The sequence below is a fragment of the Schistocerca serialis genome, chromosome 11, assembly GCF_023864345.2.
Source record: "Schistocerca serialis cubense isolate TAMUIC-IGC-003099 chromosome 11, iqSchSeri2.2, whole genome shotgun sequence".
In the NCBI taxonomy this organism is placed as follows: domain Eukaryota; kingdom Metazoa; phylum Arthropoda; class Insecta; order Orthoptera; family Acrididae; genus Schistocerca; species Schistocerca serialis.
The window spans coordinates 147,835,611-147,856,985 of record NC_064648.1 but is presented as its reverse complement, the minus strand read 5'-3'; the positions used below and the strand labels follow the sequence as shown (position 1 = coordinate 147,856,985).

The following is a 21,375-nucleotide window of genomic DNA, read 5'->3' as shown; positions in this document are numbered from 1 at the left end:
TAAGCTGTCTGTCATCCCAGTTTTCAAGTAGGGACGTCGAACAGATGTGCAGAACTATAGACCTGTATCTCTAACGTCGATCAGTTGTAGAATTTCGGAACACGTATTATGTTCGAGTATAATGACTTTTCTGGAGACTAGAAATCTACTCTGTAGGAATCAGCATGGGTTTCGAAAAAGACGATCGTGTGAAACCCAGCTCGCTCTATTTGTCCACGAGACTCAGAGGGCCATAGACACGGGGTCCCAGGTAGATGCCGTGTTTCTTGACTTCCGCAAGGCGTTCTATACAGTTCGCCACAGTCGTTTAATGAACAAAGTAAGAGCATATGGACTATCAGACCAATTGTGTGATTGGATTGAAGAGTTCCTAGATAACAGAACGCAGCATGTCATTCTCAATGGAGAGAAGTCTTCCGAAGTACGAGTGATGTCAGGTGTGCCGCAGAGGAGTGTCGTAGGGCCGTTGCTATTCATAATACACATAAATGACCTTGTGGATGAGATCGGAAGTCCACTGAGGCTTTTGGCGGATGAGGCTGTGGTATATCGAGAGGTTGTAACAATGGAAAATTGTAATGAAATGCAGGAGGATCTGCAGCGAATTGACGCATGGTGCAGGGAATGGCAAGTGAATCTCAACGTAGACAAGTGTAATGTGCTGCGAATACATAGAAAGAAAGATCCTTTATCATTTAGCCACAATATAGCAGGTCAGCAACTGGAAGCAGTTAGTTCCATAAATTATCTGGGAGCACGCATTAGGAGTGATTTAAAATGGAATGATCATATAAAATTGATCGTCGGTAAAGTAGATGCCAGACTGAGATTCGTTGGAAGAATCCTAAGGAAATGCAGTCTGAAAACAAAGGAAGAAGGTTGCAGTACGCTTGTTCGCCCACTGCACGAATACTGCTCAGCAGTGTGGGATCCGTACCAGATAGGGTTGATAGAGGAGATAGAGAAGATCCAACGGAGAGCAGCGCGCTTCGTTACAGGATCATTTAGTAATTGGAGATGATAGATAAACTCCAGTGGAAGACTCTGCAGGAGAGACGCTCAGTAGCTCGGTACGGGCTTTTGTTGAAGTTTCGAGAACATACCTTCGCCGAGGAATCAAGCAGTATATTGCTCCCTCCTACGTATATCTCGTGAAGAGACTGTGAGGATACAATAAGGGAGATTAGAGCTCACACAGAGGCACACGGACAGTCTTTCATTCCACGAACAATACGAGACTGGAACAGAAGGGAGAACCGATAGAGGTACTCGAGGTACCCTCCGCCACACACCGTCAGGTGGCTTGCGGAGTATAGATGTAGATGTAGATGTTGTTGAGGTAGGAGATGAACCAGTTGTGAGTTACTCCCGACAGAGCTGCACTGTGCTCTGTGTGGACAAAATGGCGCTGCTACTCACGTGGATGAGGCCGCCCATGGAGCCGAACGCCCTCCTGGAGCGCACCGACTGCCCGGAGGTGGACTTGGGGAGGCCGCCAGCCGGCGCCTCGGGGGCGGCGTCGCCCGGGTGCTGCGCGCCGCCCCCGGCGTCCACGGCGACGCTGACGCTCTTGCGGTGCGCGCGCTGCTCGTCCTTGGCCGCCTCGTTCAGCCGCCGGTAGTGGTCGAGCGCGTCGCGCACCGGCTGCACCAGCAGCGGCTGCAACACCAACACCACCTCACACTCCTCTGAACCTACCTAAGTGTGTCGCACACTTCTGTGTTCAGCTTCGTGCCTTCCATTTTGTGTTCCACACTTTGTGTTTCATGTAAGTGTTCTTTCAAATGTTTTTTATTCCAGTCTCTGATCACAATATCAGTTCTTTAGACCGGTTTCAGTCCGCAATGACCATCCTCAGATCTAAAATATACAGGGTGTTACAAAAAGGTACGGCCAAACTTCCAGGAAACGTTTCTCACACACAAATAAAGAAAAGATGTTATGTGGACATGTGTCCGGAAACGCTTACTTTCCATGTTACAGGTCATTTTAGTTTCGTTCTTCCACCTACGCTCAGTGGATCACGTTATCATGATTTCATACGGGATACTCTACTTGCGCTGCTAGAACATGTGCTTTTACAAGTACGACACAACATGTGGTTCGTGCACGATGGAGCTCCTGCACATTTCAGTCGAAGTGTTCGTACGCTTCTCAACAACAGATTCGGTGACCGACGGATTGGTAGAGGCGGACCAATTCTGTGGCCTCCACGCTCTCCTGACCTCAACCCTATTGACTTTCACTTATTGGGGCATTTGAAAGCTCTTGTCTACACAACCCCGGTACCAAATGTAGAGACTCTTCGTGCTCGTATTGTGGACGGCTGTGATACAATACGCCATTCTCCAGGACTGCATCGGCGCATCAGGGATTCCATGCGACGGAGGGTGGATGCGTGTATCCTCGCTAACGGAGGACATTTTGAACATTTCCTGTAACAAAGTGTTTGAAGTCACACTGGGACGTTCTGTTGCTGTGTGTTTCCATTCCATGATTAATGTGATTTGAAGAGAAGTAATAGAATGAGCTCTAACATGGAAAGTAAGCGTTTCCGGACACATATCCACATAACATATTTTCTTTCTTTGTGTGTGAGGAATGTTTCCCGAAAGTTTGGCCGTACCTTATTGTAACACCCTGTATACATCTAGTGAGCAATGTGTCTTTCAACCTTTTTTTCCCCTTTATTGTCATTTTACACCTTACACAAGGTGGGCTGGCAGCGGCAAGTTTACTCCGCTCTTCAGCCACAGGCAGTACAAAAAGAGAAAACCGATGAAGACACAGAAGTAACATAACAGTGTTCGAAAAACAGTAGATACAGTAATTAAAAAACACGAAGCCATTCACATGCGAAGTAAAACAAGGACACTGTCAGCACTGTACACAAACACTGATGATTGAGATGACTGACATGAATGAAGAAGCGTGGGCGGCGAGAACACTGAAGCACAAACACGATGGCACAGACACAAAACCGATGGCGACGATCTCCGGCGCGCTAATGTTCACGGGTTGTGTGTGAGTACGGGGACCTGCCGAAAGGAGAAAAAAGTAGGGGAGAGGGGAGAGTGTAGATGCCAGTGGCAGAGGAGATGGGGGGAGGAAAGAAGATATGGGGGGTAGGGGAAGACTGGGGGGGAGGAGGGGGGAGGAAGGGAGGAGGGAGAGATGGGAGAGAGGGTGCCCTGAGGAAAATAAGGAAGTGGGAGAGGAGGATCAAAGTTGATAGGAGGGGTAAATGGAATGGAGGAGGGCGTCATCAGGGAGGGGGAGCTGGCGGAAGCCACCTTGGAAGAGGGTAAGGGGAGTGGAGAGATGGAGAGCAGGCGGGACGTGGAAATACAGGCGCGGCAGCAGGCCGGGGTGGGAGAGGATGGGAGAGACAAGCGGGTGAGGGGGATCTAGTGTACAAAAGGTGTAGAGGATCCGTATCCGTTCAAGGAAAAGGAGGAGGTGGGGGAATTGAATAAGGTCATACAGGATGCGTGTGGGGGAGGGAAGACCCATGCCACAGGCGAGGTGGAGAGCATGGCGTTCGAGGATTTGAAGTGATTTGTATAAGGTTGAAGGCGCAGAGATCCAGGCAGGGTTGGCGTAGCAGAAGATTGTCTTTCAACATCAAACAGCAATATGTATCACAATATACTGTCATACAACCAGGGAAATGCACAGACAAAATATGGTATAACGTACCTTTTTTACACCATGTCCTAAAGTGATAAGGTCATAATTGCATCGTCAAAACATATAAATATAGTCAGCACAGCATCGTCACCTGAATCTAAAATAAGGTGTAGAATAGGCCACATCGCCCACATAGTGATTATTGCAACTGGCTACTGAAGTACAGTAGCAACCAGAAACCTGTTTGCCTACATCCTCCCTAGATGTCGTTACTGTGGGCTTACTTACATGTAGTCGTCATTTACGCAAAAAACATAATCTGATAATAACACATTAGGTAAAATGCATGTAGCAGGCTTATTAAAATTGATGACTATCATAGAAACCAATTGTGACACATTAAGGGATGAATGCAGTTACCCATATAACATTATTAAAAGGAAATATATGAAGAACATAGGTCCAACTTTTTTTATGGTGAATTTACGGTCAACAATTAATATACGTAATACATTTCCTGTGGCAACCTATAAATTGCTTATGAAAGATAAAATGTTTGTATGACAACTGAAAAAGCGATAGATCAATGATCAGCGCCCTCTGTTGGGTCAGCCGTCATGATGTTATGTAAGCGAGCACCGATCGTAAGAACTTAACCACTAGAGGGCTTTACATACATCGTGACATGTCTCCCACAGAAAACGTTTAAACAACATATAAGCAGTCAATAAATAAAATTATATAGTCTGGCTATACAGTCCATGAATGGATAGGAGATATCTATTACAGGATTAGAGCTACTAATATACAGAAGTAAGGCAAATGCGTACTATTCTCAACATAACTCATCAAGTAAGGCTAGGTATAAATACGCGAGGCATTATTTGGTTATCGCATCCTCTCTCGCCGTATCCACCGCCACCTTCACCAGCACCACCTCCTTCCTCTTACCCAATGTGGCTTCCGGCCTTCCTTCTCTGCTGACGACCAGCTCCTTAACCTTACCCATCTTCTTTCCCTCCAACTTAACTCCCGTCGCTCTGCTATCTTTGTTTCCCTTGATCTACAGAACGCCTATGACCGTGTCTGGCATCCCGGGCTCCTTTTCAAACTCCAGACCTATGCTCTCCCCATCAACTTCGTCCGTCTCGTTGCTTCCTTCCTCTCCCATCGTCCCACCTATGTGACTATCCACAATTCCTATGTGACTATCCCGTACTTTCTACCCCTCTGCCGGCGTGCCCCAAGGTTCTGTCCTTTCCCCTCTCCTCTATCTCCTGTACACTGCTGATATGCCCAAACCTCCCCCTCCTGTTCACCTTCTCCAGTTCGCTGATGACACCGCCTTCCTAGCCCTTTATCCTACCCTTCAACGGTCCCAACGTACCCTCCAAACCCACCTTGACCAATTCACCACTTGGTGCAACCAGTGGTTCCTCCGTGTTAATCCCTCCAAGACCCAGGCGATCATCATAGGCCGCACCACCCGCTCCTTCCGCCTCCATGATTTCTACCTCACCATTTATGGCCGTCCTATCCACCTCACTCCTACCCTCAAATACCTTGGCCTCACACTCGACCGCCACCTCACCTGGACTCCCCATCTCCTTACCATCCAAAACAAAGCTCACAACCGCCTCCGCCTCCTGAAACTCCTGTCCGGCCGGACGTGGGGTCTGCATCCTTCCACCATCCTTCACACCTACAAATCCATGATCCGTCCCATCCTTTGTTATGCCAGCATCGCTTGGATTTCCGCCCCTCCCCGGTTCTATAAAGCCCTCCAAATCCTCGAACGCCATGCACTCCGCCTCGCCTTCCGCATCCGCCTTCCGTCCCCCACGCGCATCCTCTATGACCTCATCCCCTTCCCCCACCTTCTCCTTTTCCTTGAACACATCCGCACACTATATATTGTCCGCCGCCTTGATCCCCCTCACTCCCTGGTGTCTCCCTTCCTCTCCACTCCCAACCAGTTGCCGCGCCTTTACCGTTGTGTCCCTCCCTCTCTCCATCTCCACACCCTCCATCTCCTTTCCCAACACAACGTCCACCGTGTACCACTCCCGGATGATGAGCTTCGCCCTGACATCTACCCTTCCTACCAACTCTAACCCCCTCTTCCTGCCTCCTCCTCAGGGCTCCCTCTCCTCCCCCTCCCTCCTTCTGAGCGGATTTCCCCTCCTACTCCCCGTCCATCTCTTGTGCCTTCTTTCAGTGTCTCTGCGCTCCCTCCTGCCCTGTCTTCCCTTTCCCTCTCCCGCCCCATGTTTCTCCTGCCTCTTCGTGCACCCACGGTTGCCCCTCCTCTCTTCATCCCGCCGCTTCCCCAGCTGCCCCATGCTCTCCCCTCCTTTTCCATCCTCTCTGCCCTCTCCCTCGGCAGGTCCCGCCTGGTAGTTTTACTCTTCGTCATGTGTGCTCCGAGTGGGTTTTAAGTGTGTTGTTTTCGGAGTGTTTTTAATACTGTGGCCAACTTTTAAACTGTGCATGCGCATCCAGTGTCTTCTCTGTGTTTTAAGAATCGCAGACTGTGTTTTTTTTTTTTTTTTAAACTTTCTGGTGACTATTTTAACTGTCCCCAATGAACTTCTACATGTCAGTGATTTTTACCTCAATTTTCTCCCCTTACTCTGTTTTATGTTCCCCTTTTTTTACCTCCTTATGTATGTATTATTTTATTCTTGTTTTAGTTGCCATGTCATTCGGCTGAAGAGCGGCAGGTTGTGCTGCTGACAGCCCTCCCCTGCCCATATGGGGCAGGGGCATGAAATCACAATAAAGAAAAAAAAAAAAATTTGGTTATCGTAGTACGTTATCAAATAAAGTAAAGCAGGTGTTGGGCACAAAATCGCTTTGTCTATTGAGTACCCTAGTGGGTTCATGCTTTTTTGGCTTTGTAAATCTGCAACTCCTCCAACAAGTCGACAGCGCGACCATTCTGTGCCCTGTGTAAAATACGCATACAACTCTCGGTATTGCCTACAGTGTGGCCGGTTTCTGTTAAATGCATTCCTAATGCACTTTTGTTATGTGCTTGCAAATGCTCCCCGAATCTAATTTTGTGTGCGTGTTGGGGCTTATGGGCGCTCAACGTCGAGTTCATCAGCGCCCGTGAATCTAATTTTAAAAGAGCGGCCAGTTTGACCAATGTAATATTTGTCACAACTACTACAAATGATTTTGTAAACCGCAGAACTGTCAAAGTTATCAGAGTCTTTACTCAAACTATTTTTTTAAACGGAGTTTCAGAGTGTTGTTAACTTGAAAACCACATCTAACCTTACATTTATTCAAACACTTTTCTATTTGTTGGCACATTTTTCCATAAACAATTGGAATAATTTTCAAGTTTTCTTTATTCTTTCTTTTTTCTAGATGATTGTGGGTGTGCCTAATATTTACTTTCTGTTTTTTTATCCTATTGTATGGGCGCATAACATCTTTAGCTGAAAAACCGTTGGCTACTGCAATTTGCTTTAATATACTAAGTTCTTGGCGTATTTCACTGTCGGCCAATGGTAAGATAAGAAGTCGATGGATCATAGAGGTGAAATGGGCCCTTTTATATCGAGGCGGACGGCACGAACTGGCACCGATTATAGTATCTGTACATGTAGGCTTTCTGAAAATCGAAAATGTATGTATGTTATCAGCCTTCTTAATGGTAAGGTCTAAATAGTTTATGGAGACCGCGTCTTCTATTTCTGTAGTAAACGCTATTTTTTGGTGCATGTTGCCTATGGCTTGAGCAAATGCGGTAACCTCATTCTCGTCCCCCTCTAACAGTAACAAGATGTCATCGACATAACGTTTATAATATATGGTCTTGTCTTTCAATCGTGGAAACTTAGCAAAGAACTTACATTCTAAGACGTTCATGAAAATGTCTGGTAACGTACCAGCCAAACTGTTACCCATCCCAAGACCATCTTTTTGTTGATATATTTTGTCATTAAATGTAAAAAAGTTATAAGTTAACGCAAATTCTAAAACTTCTATTAATTCTATGTATTCTGCAGTACTAATCTTGTTATGAGTTAGCAGATTACGCTTAATAATCTGAATCGTTTCCTTTATGGAGACACTACTGTAGAGGTTTTCTACGTCTAGGGTAGCTAGTGTCGCATTATTTGGAATATGTATATCCTTAATTGCATTAGCAAGGTCAGAACTGTTTTTCACCCGGAAATTGGTAGAGAAAGTGTACACTGCTTTAAGTTTGTTGTTAAGAAACTTATTTAGTTTACAACATGACGATGACATATGGTTCATATGGCTCTGAGCACTATGGGACTTCACATCTGCGGTCATCAGTCCCCTAGAACTTAGAACTACTTAAACCTAACTAACCTAAGGACATCACACACATCCATGCCCAAGGCAGGATTCGAACCTGCGACCGTAGCAGTCGTGCGGTTCCGGGCTGAGCGCCTAGAACCGCGAGACCACCGCAGCCGGCTGACGATGACAAATTGTTAACAATTGGACGGACTGAATTTTCTTTCTTATGTATCTTAACCGGCGATCTCAGATGGGGGAGCTTAGGATTCATCATTTTTTGCGATTTCTTTTCGTAATCGTGAAGCAGGAATTGGGAGCTGTCTATCTTTTTCCGTAAATCTATTTGGGACTTTATGAACTTCTATTATCTCATTTTCAGAGAAGAATTCCTCCGTTTTCTTGATACAGTCCTCTTCATATATAAGGACCGCTGTATTACCCTTGTCTGCGCGAATGACCATTGCCTTCTCTTTTTTTTAACTTTGTATTAACATTTCTTAAGATGCGACTCTCATGACTGACAGCATTAGAAGAGTTACACTGACTAGATAAGGCTTTATTAATTTTAACGGCTGTGTCCGCAACTGCTAGTTTCGTCATCTTAGCTGCTTCACACGCCATTTTACGAGGGCAGTTCAATAAGTAATGCAACACATTTTTTTTCTCGGCCAATTTTGGTTGAAAAACCGGAAATTTCTTGTGGAATATTTTCAAACATTCCCGCTTCGTCTCGTATAGTTTCATTGACTTCCGACAGGTGGCAGCGCTGTACGGAGCTGTTAAAATGGCGTCTGTAACGGATGTGCGTTGCAAACAACGGGCAGTGATCGAGTTTCTTTTGGCGGAAAACCAGGGCATCTCAGATATTCATAGGCGCTTGCAGAATGTCTACGGTGATCTGGCAGTGGACAAAAGCACGGTGAGTCGTTGGGCAAAGCGTGTGTCATCATCGCCGCAAGGTCAAGCAAGACTGTCTGATCTCCCGCGTGCGGGCCGGCCGTGCACAGCTGTGACTCCTGCAATGGCGGAGCGTGCGAACACACTCGTTCGAGATGATCGACGGATCACCATCAAACAACTCAGTGCTCAACTTGACATCTCTGTTGGTAGTGCTGTCACAATTGTTCACCAGTTGGGATATTCAAAGGTTTGTTCCCGCTGGGTCCCTCGTTGTCTAACCGAACACCATAAAGAGCAAAGGAGAACCATCTGTGCGGAATTACTTGCTCGTCATGTGGCTGAGGGTGACAATTTCTTGTCAATGATTGTTACAGGCGATGAAGCATGGGTTCATCACTTCGAACCTGAAACAAAACGGCAATCAATGGAGTGGCGCCACACCCACTCCCCTACCAAGAAAAAGTTTAAAGCCATACCCTCAGCCGGTAAAGTCATGGTTACAGTCTTCTGGGACGCTGAAGAGGTTATTCTGTTCGATGTCCTTCCCCATGGTCAAACGATCAACTCTGAAGTGTATTGTGCTACTCTTCAGAAATTGAAGAAACGACTTCAGCTTGTTCGTAGGCACAAAAATCAGAACGAACTTCTCCTTCTTCATGACAACGCAAGACCTCACACAAGTCTTCGCGCCCGAGAGGAGCTCACAAAACTTCAGTGGACTGTTCTTCCTCATGCACCCTACAGCCCCGATCTCGCACCGTCGGATTTCCATATGTTTGGCCCAATGAAGGACGCAATCCGTGGGAGGCACTACGCGGATGATGAAGAAGTTATTGATGCAGTACGACGTTCGCTCCGACATCGACCAGTGGAATGGTACCGTGCAGGCATACAGGCCCTCATTTCAAGGTGGCGTAAGGCCGTAGCATTGAATGGAGATTACGTTGAAAAATAGTGTTGTGTAGCTAAAAGATTGGGGAATAACCTGGTGTATTTCAATGCTGAATAAAACAACCCGTGTTTCAGAAAAAAAATGTGTTGCGTTACTTATTGAACTGCCCTCGTAGTTTCCACTATGACTCTTGTAATGGTTCGACTATTAGGATTAGGAGTGATATTGTGTTGTAAACCTTTATTCAGCAGAATATTTTCATCCCCATTCAATTTGATATTTGTCAAGTTAGCTACTCTATCATAAAAGCGATGTTGTCCCATGCCATCCTTACTTTTTACAACATTAGTCTTCTGATGCTTTAGCTATTGCTAACTTTCTGTTATGCCTCTTTTCCATTCTTTCAACATTAATCCTTATTCTATTAGAAATTTCTTGCCATAAAAACTGAAACTGAGTACTAGACAGTTCGTTACTTAATTGCAAATGTAAATCGAAAGCTTCTTTAGTTAGCGAGTCTTTATGTTTATACGATTCACGTAATTGGGCCCTAATCCAGTTCTTCTCACTTTTGGCTGTGCTCCATGTTCTGTGCTCCATGTTATGTGTTCTGTGCTTCGTGTTCTGTGTTCAGAATAGCAAATTGTGTGTTTTCATTGCCATCCATGTTCTGTTTCCACATTTTGTGTTAGATGTTGTTAGTTCCATGTTGTGTTCTCCTGTTTTGACTTCCATGTTCTGCATCTGTGTTCTTAGTCCCATACTGTGTATCTTATGTTTTGTGTTCCATGATCTATGTTAAATGTTCTTAGTTCCATTTCTGTGTTCCATGTCTAATGTTCCATGTTCTGTAGTCGATGTACTGCATTCCATGTTTTATGTTGAATACCCTTAGTTGCTTGTCCTTAGTTCCATGTTCTTTGTTTCATGTTCTATGTTTTATTTTCTGTGTTCACGTTCTTAGTTCCTTATTCTGTGTTTCATGTCCGATGTTCCATGTTGGGTGTTCTACATTCTATTTAAATGACTTTGGTTGCATGTTCTGTGTTCAGTGCTGTGTGTTCCATGTTCTGGTTCACACTATTTCCTGTGTTCAATGTTCTTAGATTCCTGTCCTGTGTTCTTCCTCACATGTTGTATCTTCTGTGTTTCATATTATGTGGTCCATGACCTTGTTCAGCTTTCCCCTTTGCATGTTCTGAGCTCCATACTTTGTGTTTCAAGTCTGTGATGTGTGTCCCACTTTCCATGTTTTGCATTCCCTGTTCTGTGTTCCATGTTTGACATCTGCATATTACTTTTAAAGTCTACATTCTTTTATTTTCCTTGTACCATGTTCTCTGTCCCCTGTTACATTTAATATGTTCCATTTTCCACATTGCATACTTTATATTTCAAATCCGAATCCTGTGTTTCATTTTCCATGTTCCATATTATGTATTCCATTTTATATTTCTTATGTTTCACATTTGTGTTCCATTTTCCACATTTACGTTCCCTGTTCTGTGTTTAATTCACTTTCCATGTCCCATTTTCTGTGTTCTATATTTTGTGTTTCATGAGTTATTTCTGTGTATCATTTTCCATGTTCCTTTTTCTGTGTTAAAAATTTTGTGTTTCATGTCTCTGTTATGTGTTCCAGTTTCAAATATTTGTGTTCCCTGTTCTGTGTTGCATGCCTGCATTCTATATTTCGCTTTCTGTGTTCCGTTTTTTGTGTTCTGTGTTTCATGTCTATGTTCCATGTTCCATCTTTCTCCCTTTCACCTACCATGTTCTACATTCGATGTTCCACTTTTGCGTTTCACGTCTGTGTTCTCTCTTCTGTATTTCATGACTGCATTCTGCATATCTGAATTCTGTGTTTCACTTTCCATTTTCCATGTTCTGCATCCTGTGTTCTGTGTTATTCTATTGTTACCAAAAATTCAAACATAAAACTTACTGCAACAGATAGAATGATTATAAAATAACTTGTGTACAAAACTTTAAATTAGAAATTAACTACATTATTAAAGCAAACTGGTTAATTTCAAGTAAAAATGTGCTACGAAAGTAGGTTTAACTAGAGCCACTCAATGGCCCATTATTATTCTCCTTGTGTTTCAGGCACTTCAGTGTGGTTCGCACAGTAGCCATGCAGACGTGGATTTACGTATCTGAACAGAGCAGAACAGCTTTGGAACCGATCTCGTAGAGAAGGATTGGCACTTAATACACCAGTGTTGGCAGTGAACTAGAAACTAAACTCAGGCAGTGTTGCGTGCTATCAGGAAATAGTAAATGCATCCCTCCTGTCAAATTTTTCTATTTCACTGTTTGCGCACGCATGTCATGGTGACCGTGACGTGATGTATCACGCCTTGCATTGGCGGAATAGTTTGTTTGCCCAGTGCGTCATGGGCCAATCAAAATCTTATTAACGGGATTTGAACGCTTTCAGAGACGGTACTCCCGTTATTTTCATAATGTACTGAACTGTACGGAAAATTGGCTCTCAGCCTAAATTAACTGATAATTGAGTTCGTTGCGTTTCATGCGCGCTGGCTTCAGAATTTCAGAGAGCTTATTCCACCAGTCAACGTCGTCAAAAAGTTTCTCTGAATCTGCAAAAGCTATAAACGTATGTTATCCTTCTTCAGCCGCTCCTACAGGATAAGCTGTAGAGTCCAGTGTGGCCTCACGTATTCCTCCGTTTCTCCGGAACCAAATATGAACTTCGCTGAGGTTTTTTTAACACCCTGTATATACTGGGTCATCAAAAAGTCAGTATAAATTTGAAAACTTAATAAACCACGGAATAATGTAGATAGAGAGGTAAAAATTGACACACATGCTTGGAATGAAATGGGGTTTTATTATAACTAAAACAAAAAACAAAAAAAAAACAAAGTATTGCTAGACGCGTGAAAGATCTCTTGCGCGCGTCGTTTGGTGATGATCGTGTGCTCAGCCGCCACTTTCGTCACTCTTGGCCTCCCAGGTCCCCAGATCTCAGTCCGTGCGATTATTGGCTTTGGGGTTACCTGAAGTCGCAAGTGTATCGTGATCGACCGACATCTCTAGGGATGCTGAAAGACAACATCCGACGCCAATGCCTCACCATAACTCCGGACATGATTTACAGTGCTGTTCACAACATTATTCCTCGACTACAGCTATTGTTGAGGAATGATGGTCGACATATTGAGCTTTTCCTGTAAAGAACATCATCTTTGCTTTGTCTTACTTTGTTATGCTAATTATTGCTTTTCTGATCATATGAAGCGCCATATGTCGGACATTTTTTGAACGTTTGTATTTTTTTTTTTTTTTGTTCTAATAAGACCCCATGTCATTCCAAGCATGTGTGTCAATTTGTACCTCTCTATCTACATTATTCCGTGATTCATTCAGTTTTCAAATGTATACTGACTTTTTGATCACCCTGTATTATAAAAATGTATGTACATACACCGTGTGTGTGTACCTATGCTCCACATGTCGTCCTCAGTCGCTGGACTGATTTCAACACCACCTGGCAGACATATCCCTTACTGTCAGGCAAATATCGCTGTCATGGTAGGAACCACCTGTCTATCATAGTTCAGCAGATATGACGTCATAAACAGTGAGATGCGTGAAAAACTGCCACATCATGTATGACGTTCAAATTTATTACTTCTGTGCTGCCAACTCCATTCGCAATAAATTTCGTAGACATTATTTCAGAACATATGACGTCATAAAGACAGCGATATGTGAAAAACTGGCGCAATGTGCACGGCATTAAATTAATACTTCCTTGTACTAACTGTATTCACAACACATTTAGCAAATAGTATCCGCATATGCCGCTGAATGGATCTGCAGAAATACATCACTGTATGAGACATAGTTCAGGAGATATTACGCCGTAAACACTGAGATGCACGAAAAAAATGCAGCACCAGGCTTGGAGTTTTGATAAATTTGTTCTTTACTACTAAAACACTCGTATAGCTGAGCTAACTCACGGAGTCCAAGGCACCTGGCAGCACTTTTGACGGCTTTCTACTGCGAAAACGATAGCCGTCTACAGAGCTAGGAACAAGCGTTGCCATGGAGATGTATACAAAATCTAGTCGTGTTGTTGTAGACATGCAAATCAGCTGTACGCCTACTTATGCATTTGTAAGTTATGCATATTCCTTTGTACAACTGTTTCATTATCTCAAAGGTATCTTCACGAATACACAGAAATGACTTCTATCCCGATATTACACTGCAAACACAGATCGTTTTTTTCCGTTCCTAACAAAAAATTGGCAAAATGAATATCTGGGCAATGTCGGGTTTGTCAGCCAGTATACAGAATGTGGCAAGTAAAAGCGGTTTGGAAGACTGGACACGATTTTGAAACCATTTGTGGCACCATTAATGGAGGAGCAAAACACCTACAGTTACGTGAATCTTCAGGTTTTCGCGGCGCAAAGACTGCTCCATTAAGTTTCGGGAATGCAGCCGCATAAATTCTGCTTCTTCTTCTAATATTTCGGCTGTATATCTTTCAGCCATCTTCAGAGAGAGCCGTACGACTGACGCTCCAGCGCTCGCTCCATCCTTTTAAATTTGCGGACCGCGCCACTGCGCATGCGGCCACAGATGAACAAGGCGCCAGTGATGTTGGAGGTGCGTTGACGACACCTTTGTAGTGTGGCCCCATGGCGAGGACAAATTGCAGGACTTCTTAAACCATCTGAATTCCATCCATGGACAAATTCAGTTTACAATGGAAGTGGAAAAGGAGGGATGTCTTCCATTTTTGGATGTCTTGGTTCGGCGCAAAGAAGATGGCACTCTGGGTCATGCAGTATATCGGAATCCGACCCATACGGACTTATATTTACATGCAAATAGCTGTCACCATCCTTCGCAGACGAGTAGTGTTCTAAGAACTTTGGTACACCGAGCACACGTCATATCTGATGAAAGTAGTTTAAAAGACGAACTTTTACATCTGAAGAGAGTTTCTGAGGACAACGGGTATTCTCCACGACAGATACGTAAGGCACTACAAATAAAACCTAAGGTGCCCGTAAGGAATGCAGAAGATGACGAGGAAACATTTAAATCCATGGCTGTCCTGCCGTATGTGGGAAGCCTCTCTCTCTGAAGATGGCTGAAAGATATACAGCCGGTTTGAAGGAGGAGATAGAGAAGATCCAAAGAAGAGCGGCGCGTTTCGTCACAGGGTTATTTGGTAACCGTGATAGCGTTACGGAGATGTTTAATAAACTCAAGTGGCAGACTCTGCAAGAGAGGCGCTCTGCATCGCGGTGTAGCTTGCTCGCCAGGTTTCGAGAGGGTGCGTTTCTGGATGAGGTATCGAATATATTGCTTCCCCCTACTTATACCTCCCGAGGAGATCACGAATGTAAAATTAGAGAGATTAGAGCGCGCACGGAGGCTTTCAGACAGTCGTTCTTCCCGCGAACCATACGCGACTGGAACAGGAAAGGGAGGTAATGACAGTGGCACGTAAAGTGCCCTCCGCCACACACCGTTGGGTGGCTTGCGGAGTATAAATGTAGATGTAGATGTAGGACGGATCCTCACTAAACATAAAGTAAAAGTGATTTTTCGTCCACCGGCGAAGACGGCTGCACTCCTGGGTTCCGTTAAAGATGACTTACTACTCCGCAAGCCTGGAGTTTACAAGATACCATGTGAATGTGGCCTTTCATATATCGGACAAACGAATCGTACAGTCCAAGAGAGGTGTACGGAACATCGCAGGTACACTCGGCTCTTACAACCCAGTAAATCGGCTGTGGCAGAGCATTGTATTGATTCTGGTCACTCTATGGTATATGAAAATGTCGAAATTCTGACTTCTGTTTCATCTTTCTGGGACTCCGTAGTAAAAGAGGCTATTGAAATCCGCTTGGCGAAGAATTTAATTAATAGAGACAGCGGTTTCACGTTAGATAAATCACGGAATCCGGCACTTTCAATATTGAACTTACAAAGACGTCGCTACAGTTCAGCTCCCAGTAATACATCGATCTCCCAGCATGGATCGAATGCGCAGCCACACACGTAACTCATGCATATTGTACGTCTTTGCCGCCGATCAACGTCACTGGCGCCTTGTTCATCTGTGGCCGCATGCGCAGTGGCGCGGTCCGCAAATTTAAAAGGATGGAGCGAGCGCTGGAGCGTCAATCGTACGGCTCTCTCTGAAGATGGCTGAAAGATATACAGCCGAAATATTAGAAGAAGAAGAAGCAGAATTTATGCGGCTGCATTCCCGAAACTTAATGGAGCACCTACAGTTACTTCCAACAGGATGGAACAATTGCCCGTACAGCCGGCCGAACCTTGGAGCACATTTACACAGTCTTCGCGCCTGACAGAATTGACAGCAGAGGTCAGTCTGGTCGCAGCCCTCGCTGGCCACCAGGTCACCTGACTTCGCGAGGGGAGCCCTCAAGTGCAAGCTCTACACCAAAAATCGTCACAGCTTTCTAGATCTGCAGCAGAACATTTCGGACGAGACTGCAGCAATTCCAGCAGTCCAGCTTCGATCTGCCTTCAGAAACTTGCTGATCACGGTCCAAAAGTGCCAACTTTAGAACACGGTGTAGAAAAAGATCTGAGGATGGTCATTACTGACTGAAACCGGTCATCGTCAAAAGAATTTGTGATCAAAGACTGGAATATAAAAAAAACATCAGATGAATGGTAGTCGCATTCAACACCTGCCGTAGTTAGGTTAGTACCATATTTTCTTTCTTCTGCTGTGTTTCTTTGTACACTGGAACTCTGTTCTACATCTACATCTACATTTATACTCCGCAAGCCACCCAACGGTGTGTGGCGGAGGGCACTTTACGTGCCACTGTCATTACCTCCCTTTCCTGTTCCAGTCGCGTATGGTTCGCGGGAAGAACGACTGTCTGAAAGCCTCCGTGCGCGCTCTAATCTCTCTAATTTTACATTCGTGATCTCCTCGGGAGGTATCTCCGTAACGCTATCACGCGTACCAAATAACCCTGTGACGAAACGCGCCGCTCTTCTTTGGATCTTCTCTATCTCCTCCGTCAACCCGACCTGGTGCGGATCCCACACTGATGAGCAATACTCAAGTATAGGTCTAACGAGTGTTTTGTAAGCCACCTCCTTTGGTGATGGACTACATTTTCTAAGCACTCTCCCAATGAATCTCAACCTGGTACCCGCCTTACCAACAATTAATTTTATATGATCATTCCACTTCAAATCGTTCCGCACGCATACTCCCAGATATTTTACAGAAGTAACTGCTACCAGTGTTTGTTCCACTATCATATAATCATACAATAAAGGATCCTTCTTTCTATGTATTTTCAATACATTACATTTGTCTATGTTAAGGGACAGTTGCCACTCCCTGCACCAACTGCCTATCCGCTGCAGATCTTCCTGCATTTCGCTACAATTTTCTAATGCGGCATCTTCTCTGTATACTACAGCATCATCCCCGAAAAGCCGCATGGAACTTCCGACACTATCTACTAGGTCATTTATATATATTGTGAGAAGCAATGGTCCCATAACACTCCCCTGTGGCACGCCAGAGGTTACTTTAACGTCTGTAGACGTCTCTCCATTGATAACAACATGCTGTGTTCTGTTTGCTAAAAACTCTTCAATCCAGCCACACAGCTGGTCTGATATTCCGTAGGCTCTTACTTTGTTTATCAGGCGACAGTGCGGAACTGTATCGAACGCCTTCCGGAAGTCAAGAAAAACAGCATCTACCTGGGAGCCTGTATCTAATATTTTCTGGGTCTCATGAACAAATAAAGCGAGTTGGGTCTCACACGATCGATGTTTGCGGAATCCATGTTGATTCCTACATAGTAGATTACCTCATCACTTTTATGTGCCGCCGGCCGGGATGGCCGAGCGGTTCTAGGCGCTACAGTCTGGAACCGCGCGACCGCTACGGTCGCAGGTTGGAATCCTGCCTCGGGCATGTGTTTGATGTCCTTTGGTTAGTTTGATTTAAATAGTTCTAAGTTCTATGGGACTGATGACCACAGCAGTTAAGTCCCATAGTGCTCACAAGGGAACCTCCTCATCGCACCCCCCTCAGATTTAGTTATAAGTTGGCACAGTGGATAGGCCTTCAAAAACTGAACACAGATCAATCGAGAAAACCGGAAGAAGTTGTGTGGAACTATGAAAAAATAAGCAAAATATACAAACTGAGTAGTTCATGTGAACGATAGGCAACATCAAGGATAGCTTGAGCCCAGGAGCGCCGTGGTCCCGTGGTTAGCGTGAGCAGCTGAGGAACGAGGGGTCCTCGGTTCAAGTCTTCCCTCGAGTGAAACGTTTAATTTTTTTTTTTTTTATATATTGAATTCGCTCTCCAAAATTCAGGACATGTTCAGATTTGCTTGGACATATGCAGCATTGGCCAGTCTACACTGAGAAAAATTTGAAAACGTTAAAAACATGTTTTGACAGAGGACAGGGAAAACTGTGCGACTGTGAAACTGTTGCATTCATTTGTTGCAGTTTATGTGACAAACTGTTATGATTTCATCACTTTTTTGGGAGTGATTATCACAGTCACAAGAAAACCTAAATCGGGCAAGGTAGAAGAATCTTTTTACCCATTCGCCAAGTGTACAAGTTAGGTGGGTCGACAACATAGTCCTGTCATGTGACACACATGCCGTCACCAGTGTCGTATAGAATATATCAGACGTGTTTTCCTGTAGAGGAATCGGTTGACCTATGACCTTGCGATCAAATGTTTTCGGTTCCCATTGGAGAGGCACGTCCTTTCGTCTACTAATCGCACGGTTTTGCGGTGCGGTCGCAAAACACAGACACTTATTACAGTGAACAGAGACGTCAATGAACGAACGGACAGATCATAGCTTTGCGAGAAAAAAAATGAACTTTTACTCGATGGAAGATTTGAACCAAGGACCTCTCGTTCCGCAGCTGCTCACGCTAACCACGGGACCACGGCGCTCGTGGGCTCTCACTTTCCTTCATGTTGCCTATCTTGCACATGGACTACTCAGTTTGTATATTTTACTTATTTCTTCATAGTTCCACACAACTTCTTCCTGTTTTCTCGATTGATCTATGTTCAGTTTTTCAAGGCCTATCCACTGTGTCAACTTATAACTAAATCTGAGGGGGGTGGGATGAGGAGGTTCCCTTGTCAGAGCCATTTGAACCATCTTATGAGCGTCACCCTGTATAAGGGTGTCTGTCCTAAAAGTCGTCAGGTATTTTTCTTCGGCGTTTCAATAGATATTTGCAATTTCGTTTTTGCGTTGTGTAGTTGGCGACAGTCCAAACAATTACTGTGCGTCACGCCTTTCACCTGTATCAACAGAAAGCGTCGGTTTGTTTCACGTTACAACCAAAACCATTTTTAAATTGGCTGTCCATTTCATAGAGCAGTCCGACATTACTCTATTGCGATAGTCGTTTTATCGGTACATATCAACAGGAACAGTAAAACACGAAGAGTGACCAGTACTGCGCAGCGGCAACATCGCCCCTGGCCTGTGCTGCCTGCTGTGCCATGCAGCGGCGCTGCTCAGTCGCTGCTGGATAGCTGTTCATTTTTTCCGTGTTTTACTATCCCTGTTAACACATATCGTTAAAGCGAATACCGCAGCAGACTAATTTCGGTCCGCTCTATCGAATGGACACAAAAAATCCCGATTTAAAAATGGTTTTGGTTGTGGTGTTCAACAAACCGACGGTCTCTGTTGACACAGGGCGCCACATGACACGCGTGTTGAGTAGTATTTGTTTGGACAGACTGCGGTTACACAATGTACAAACGAAATTGCAAATACCTTCCGAAATACCAGAGAAAAGGCGAGTGTCTGACAACTGTTAGGAGAGAGACACCCGGTATATGCCGGGTGATCAAAAAGTCAGTATAAATTTGAAAACTGAATAAATCACGGAATAATGTAGATATAGAGGTACAAATTGACACACGTGCTTGGAATGACATGGGGTTTTATTAGAACCAAAAAAATACAAAAGTTAAAAAAAGTCCGTCAGATGGAGCTTCATCTGATCAGAATAGCAATAATTAGCATAACAAAGTAAGACAAAGCAAAGATGATGTTCTTTACAGGAAATGCTCAATATGTCCACCATCATTCCTCAACAATAGCTGTAGTCGAGGAATAATGTTGTGAACAGCACTGTGAAGCATGTTCGGAGTTATGGTGAGGCATTGGCGTCGGATGTTGTCTTTCAGCATCCCTAGAGATGTCGGTCGATCACGATACACTTGCGACTTCAGGTAACCCCAAAGCCAATAATCGCACGGACTGAGGTCTGATGACCTGGGAGGCCAAGCGTGACGAAAGTGGCGGCTGAGCACACGATCGTCACCAAACGACGCGCGCAAGAGATCTTTCACGTGTCTAGCAATATGGGATGGAGCGCCATCCTGCACAAACATCGTACGTTCGAGGAGGTGTTTATCAGCCAGGCTGGGGATGATGCGATTCTGTAACATATCGGCGTACCTTTCAGTCGTCACGGCAGCAGTTACTGACGTTTTGCTCTCTTGTTCTAATAAAACCCCATGTCATTCCAAGCATGTGTGTCAAGTTTTATCTCTCTACCTACATTATTCCGTGGTTTATTAATTTTTCAAATTTATACTGACTTTTTGATCACCCGGTACATGGTGTTTGTTTTAACTTCAGACAACTAAATATCTCGAAAACGATGCATCGAATGAAAGAAAATCCTATACATGACAACCTAATATTAGTAAAGAGGATATGTGTCTATGCTACAACTGGTCACCTCCTAACCACCCTTCCGATTTTCAAATGCTATCCCACCCCATTTTTATTGTACGAGGGTTGAATGAAAACTAATGCCTCCACCTTCGTTAAATGGGTTTGGATGGGAATATTTTAATAAATCAAACGCAGTAATAATCCGTAGAATGTGATCTTTAATTACCAAGATTCACTTTTCTACATAATCACCAGCCAATTGGATACATTTCTGCCAACGATGAACAAGTTTTCTGAAGCCGTCACGGAAGAAGTCGACATTCTGTTTCCACAACCACAGTCTCACAGTTCTCTCAACGCCTCCATCAGAAGCATAGTGATGTCCCCGCAGATGGACTTTCATTATCGGGAACAGATGGAAGTCAGACAGTGCTAAATCTGGACTGTAAGGAGGATGCCGTATGGTGGTGAGATTCAGTCTCAGGAGTCAGAATCTCGGGTACCCATAGTGCACAGATCTTCCTATAGCCAAACAAAGCAATAATGTAACCCAAACGCTGTTGTGAAGTGCCGATTGTGCTTGCAGTTTTTCTCTGAGTGATACGACGATCGTCCTGAATCAGTCTGTCAAGATTTTGCTTGTGAAACTCGGTGGTTGCTGTCACAGCACTTCCAACTCATTGTTTGTCACGCAGATCAGATGTTCCCGCCTCAAAATCTTTACTTACTCGCCCAACGACGCACAGTACTCACATCAACACAGTCACCATAAACTTCTTTCGTTCTGTGATGAATCTCCTTTGGGGTGACACCTTCTGCTGTCATAAATTCAATGACTGCACGTTGCGTAAATCGCTATGACCGACCGTATGCACAGGGTTTCATACTTTACACTGTATCGACACAACCGTTCAATGC

The 21,375-nt window shown here is 44.4% G+C and overlaps 1 protein-coding gene across 1 annotated transcript in view; it reads right to left on the bottom strand.

Moving 5' to 3' along the window:
* Positions 1–21,375, bottom strand: part of LOC126426557 (high affinity cGMP-specific 3',5'-cyclic phosphodiesterase 9A) — a 279,681-nt gene that overhangs the window by 83,538 nt on the left and 174,768 nt on the right. Inside the window, exon 11 of the mRNA XM_050088457.1 lies at positions 1,448–1,659. Coding sequence (XP_049944414.1) covers positions 1,448–1,659 — 212 coding nt within the window. The remainder of the gene's footprint in view (positions 1–1,447; positions 1,660–21,375) is intronic.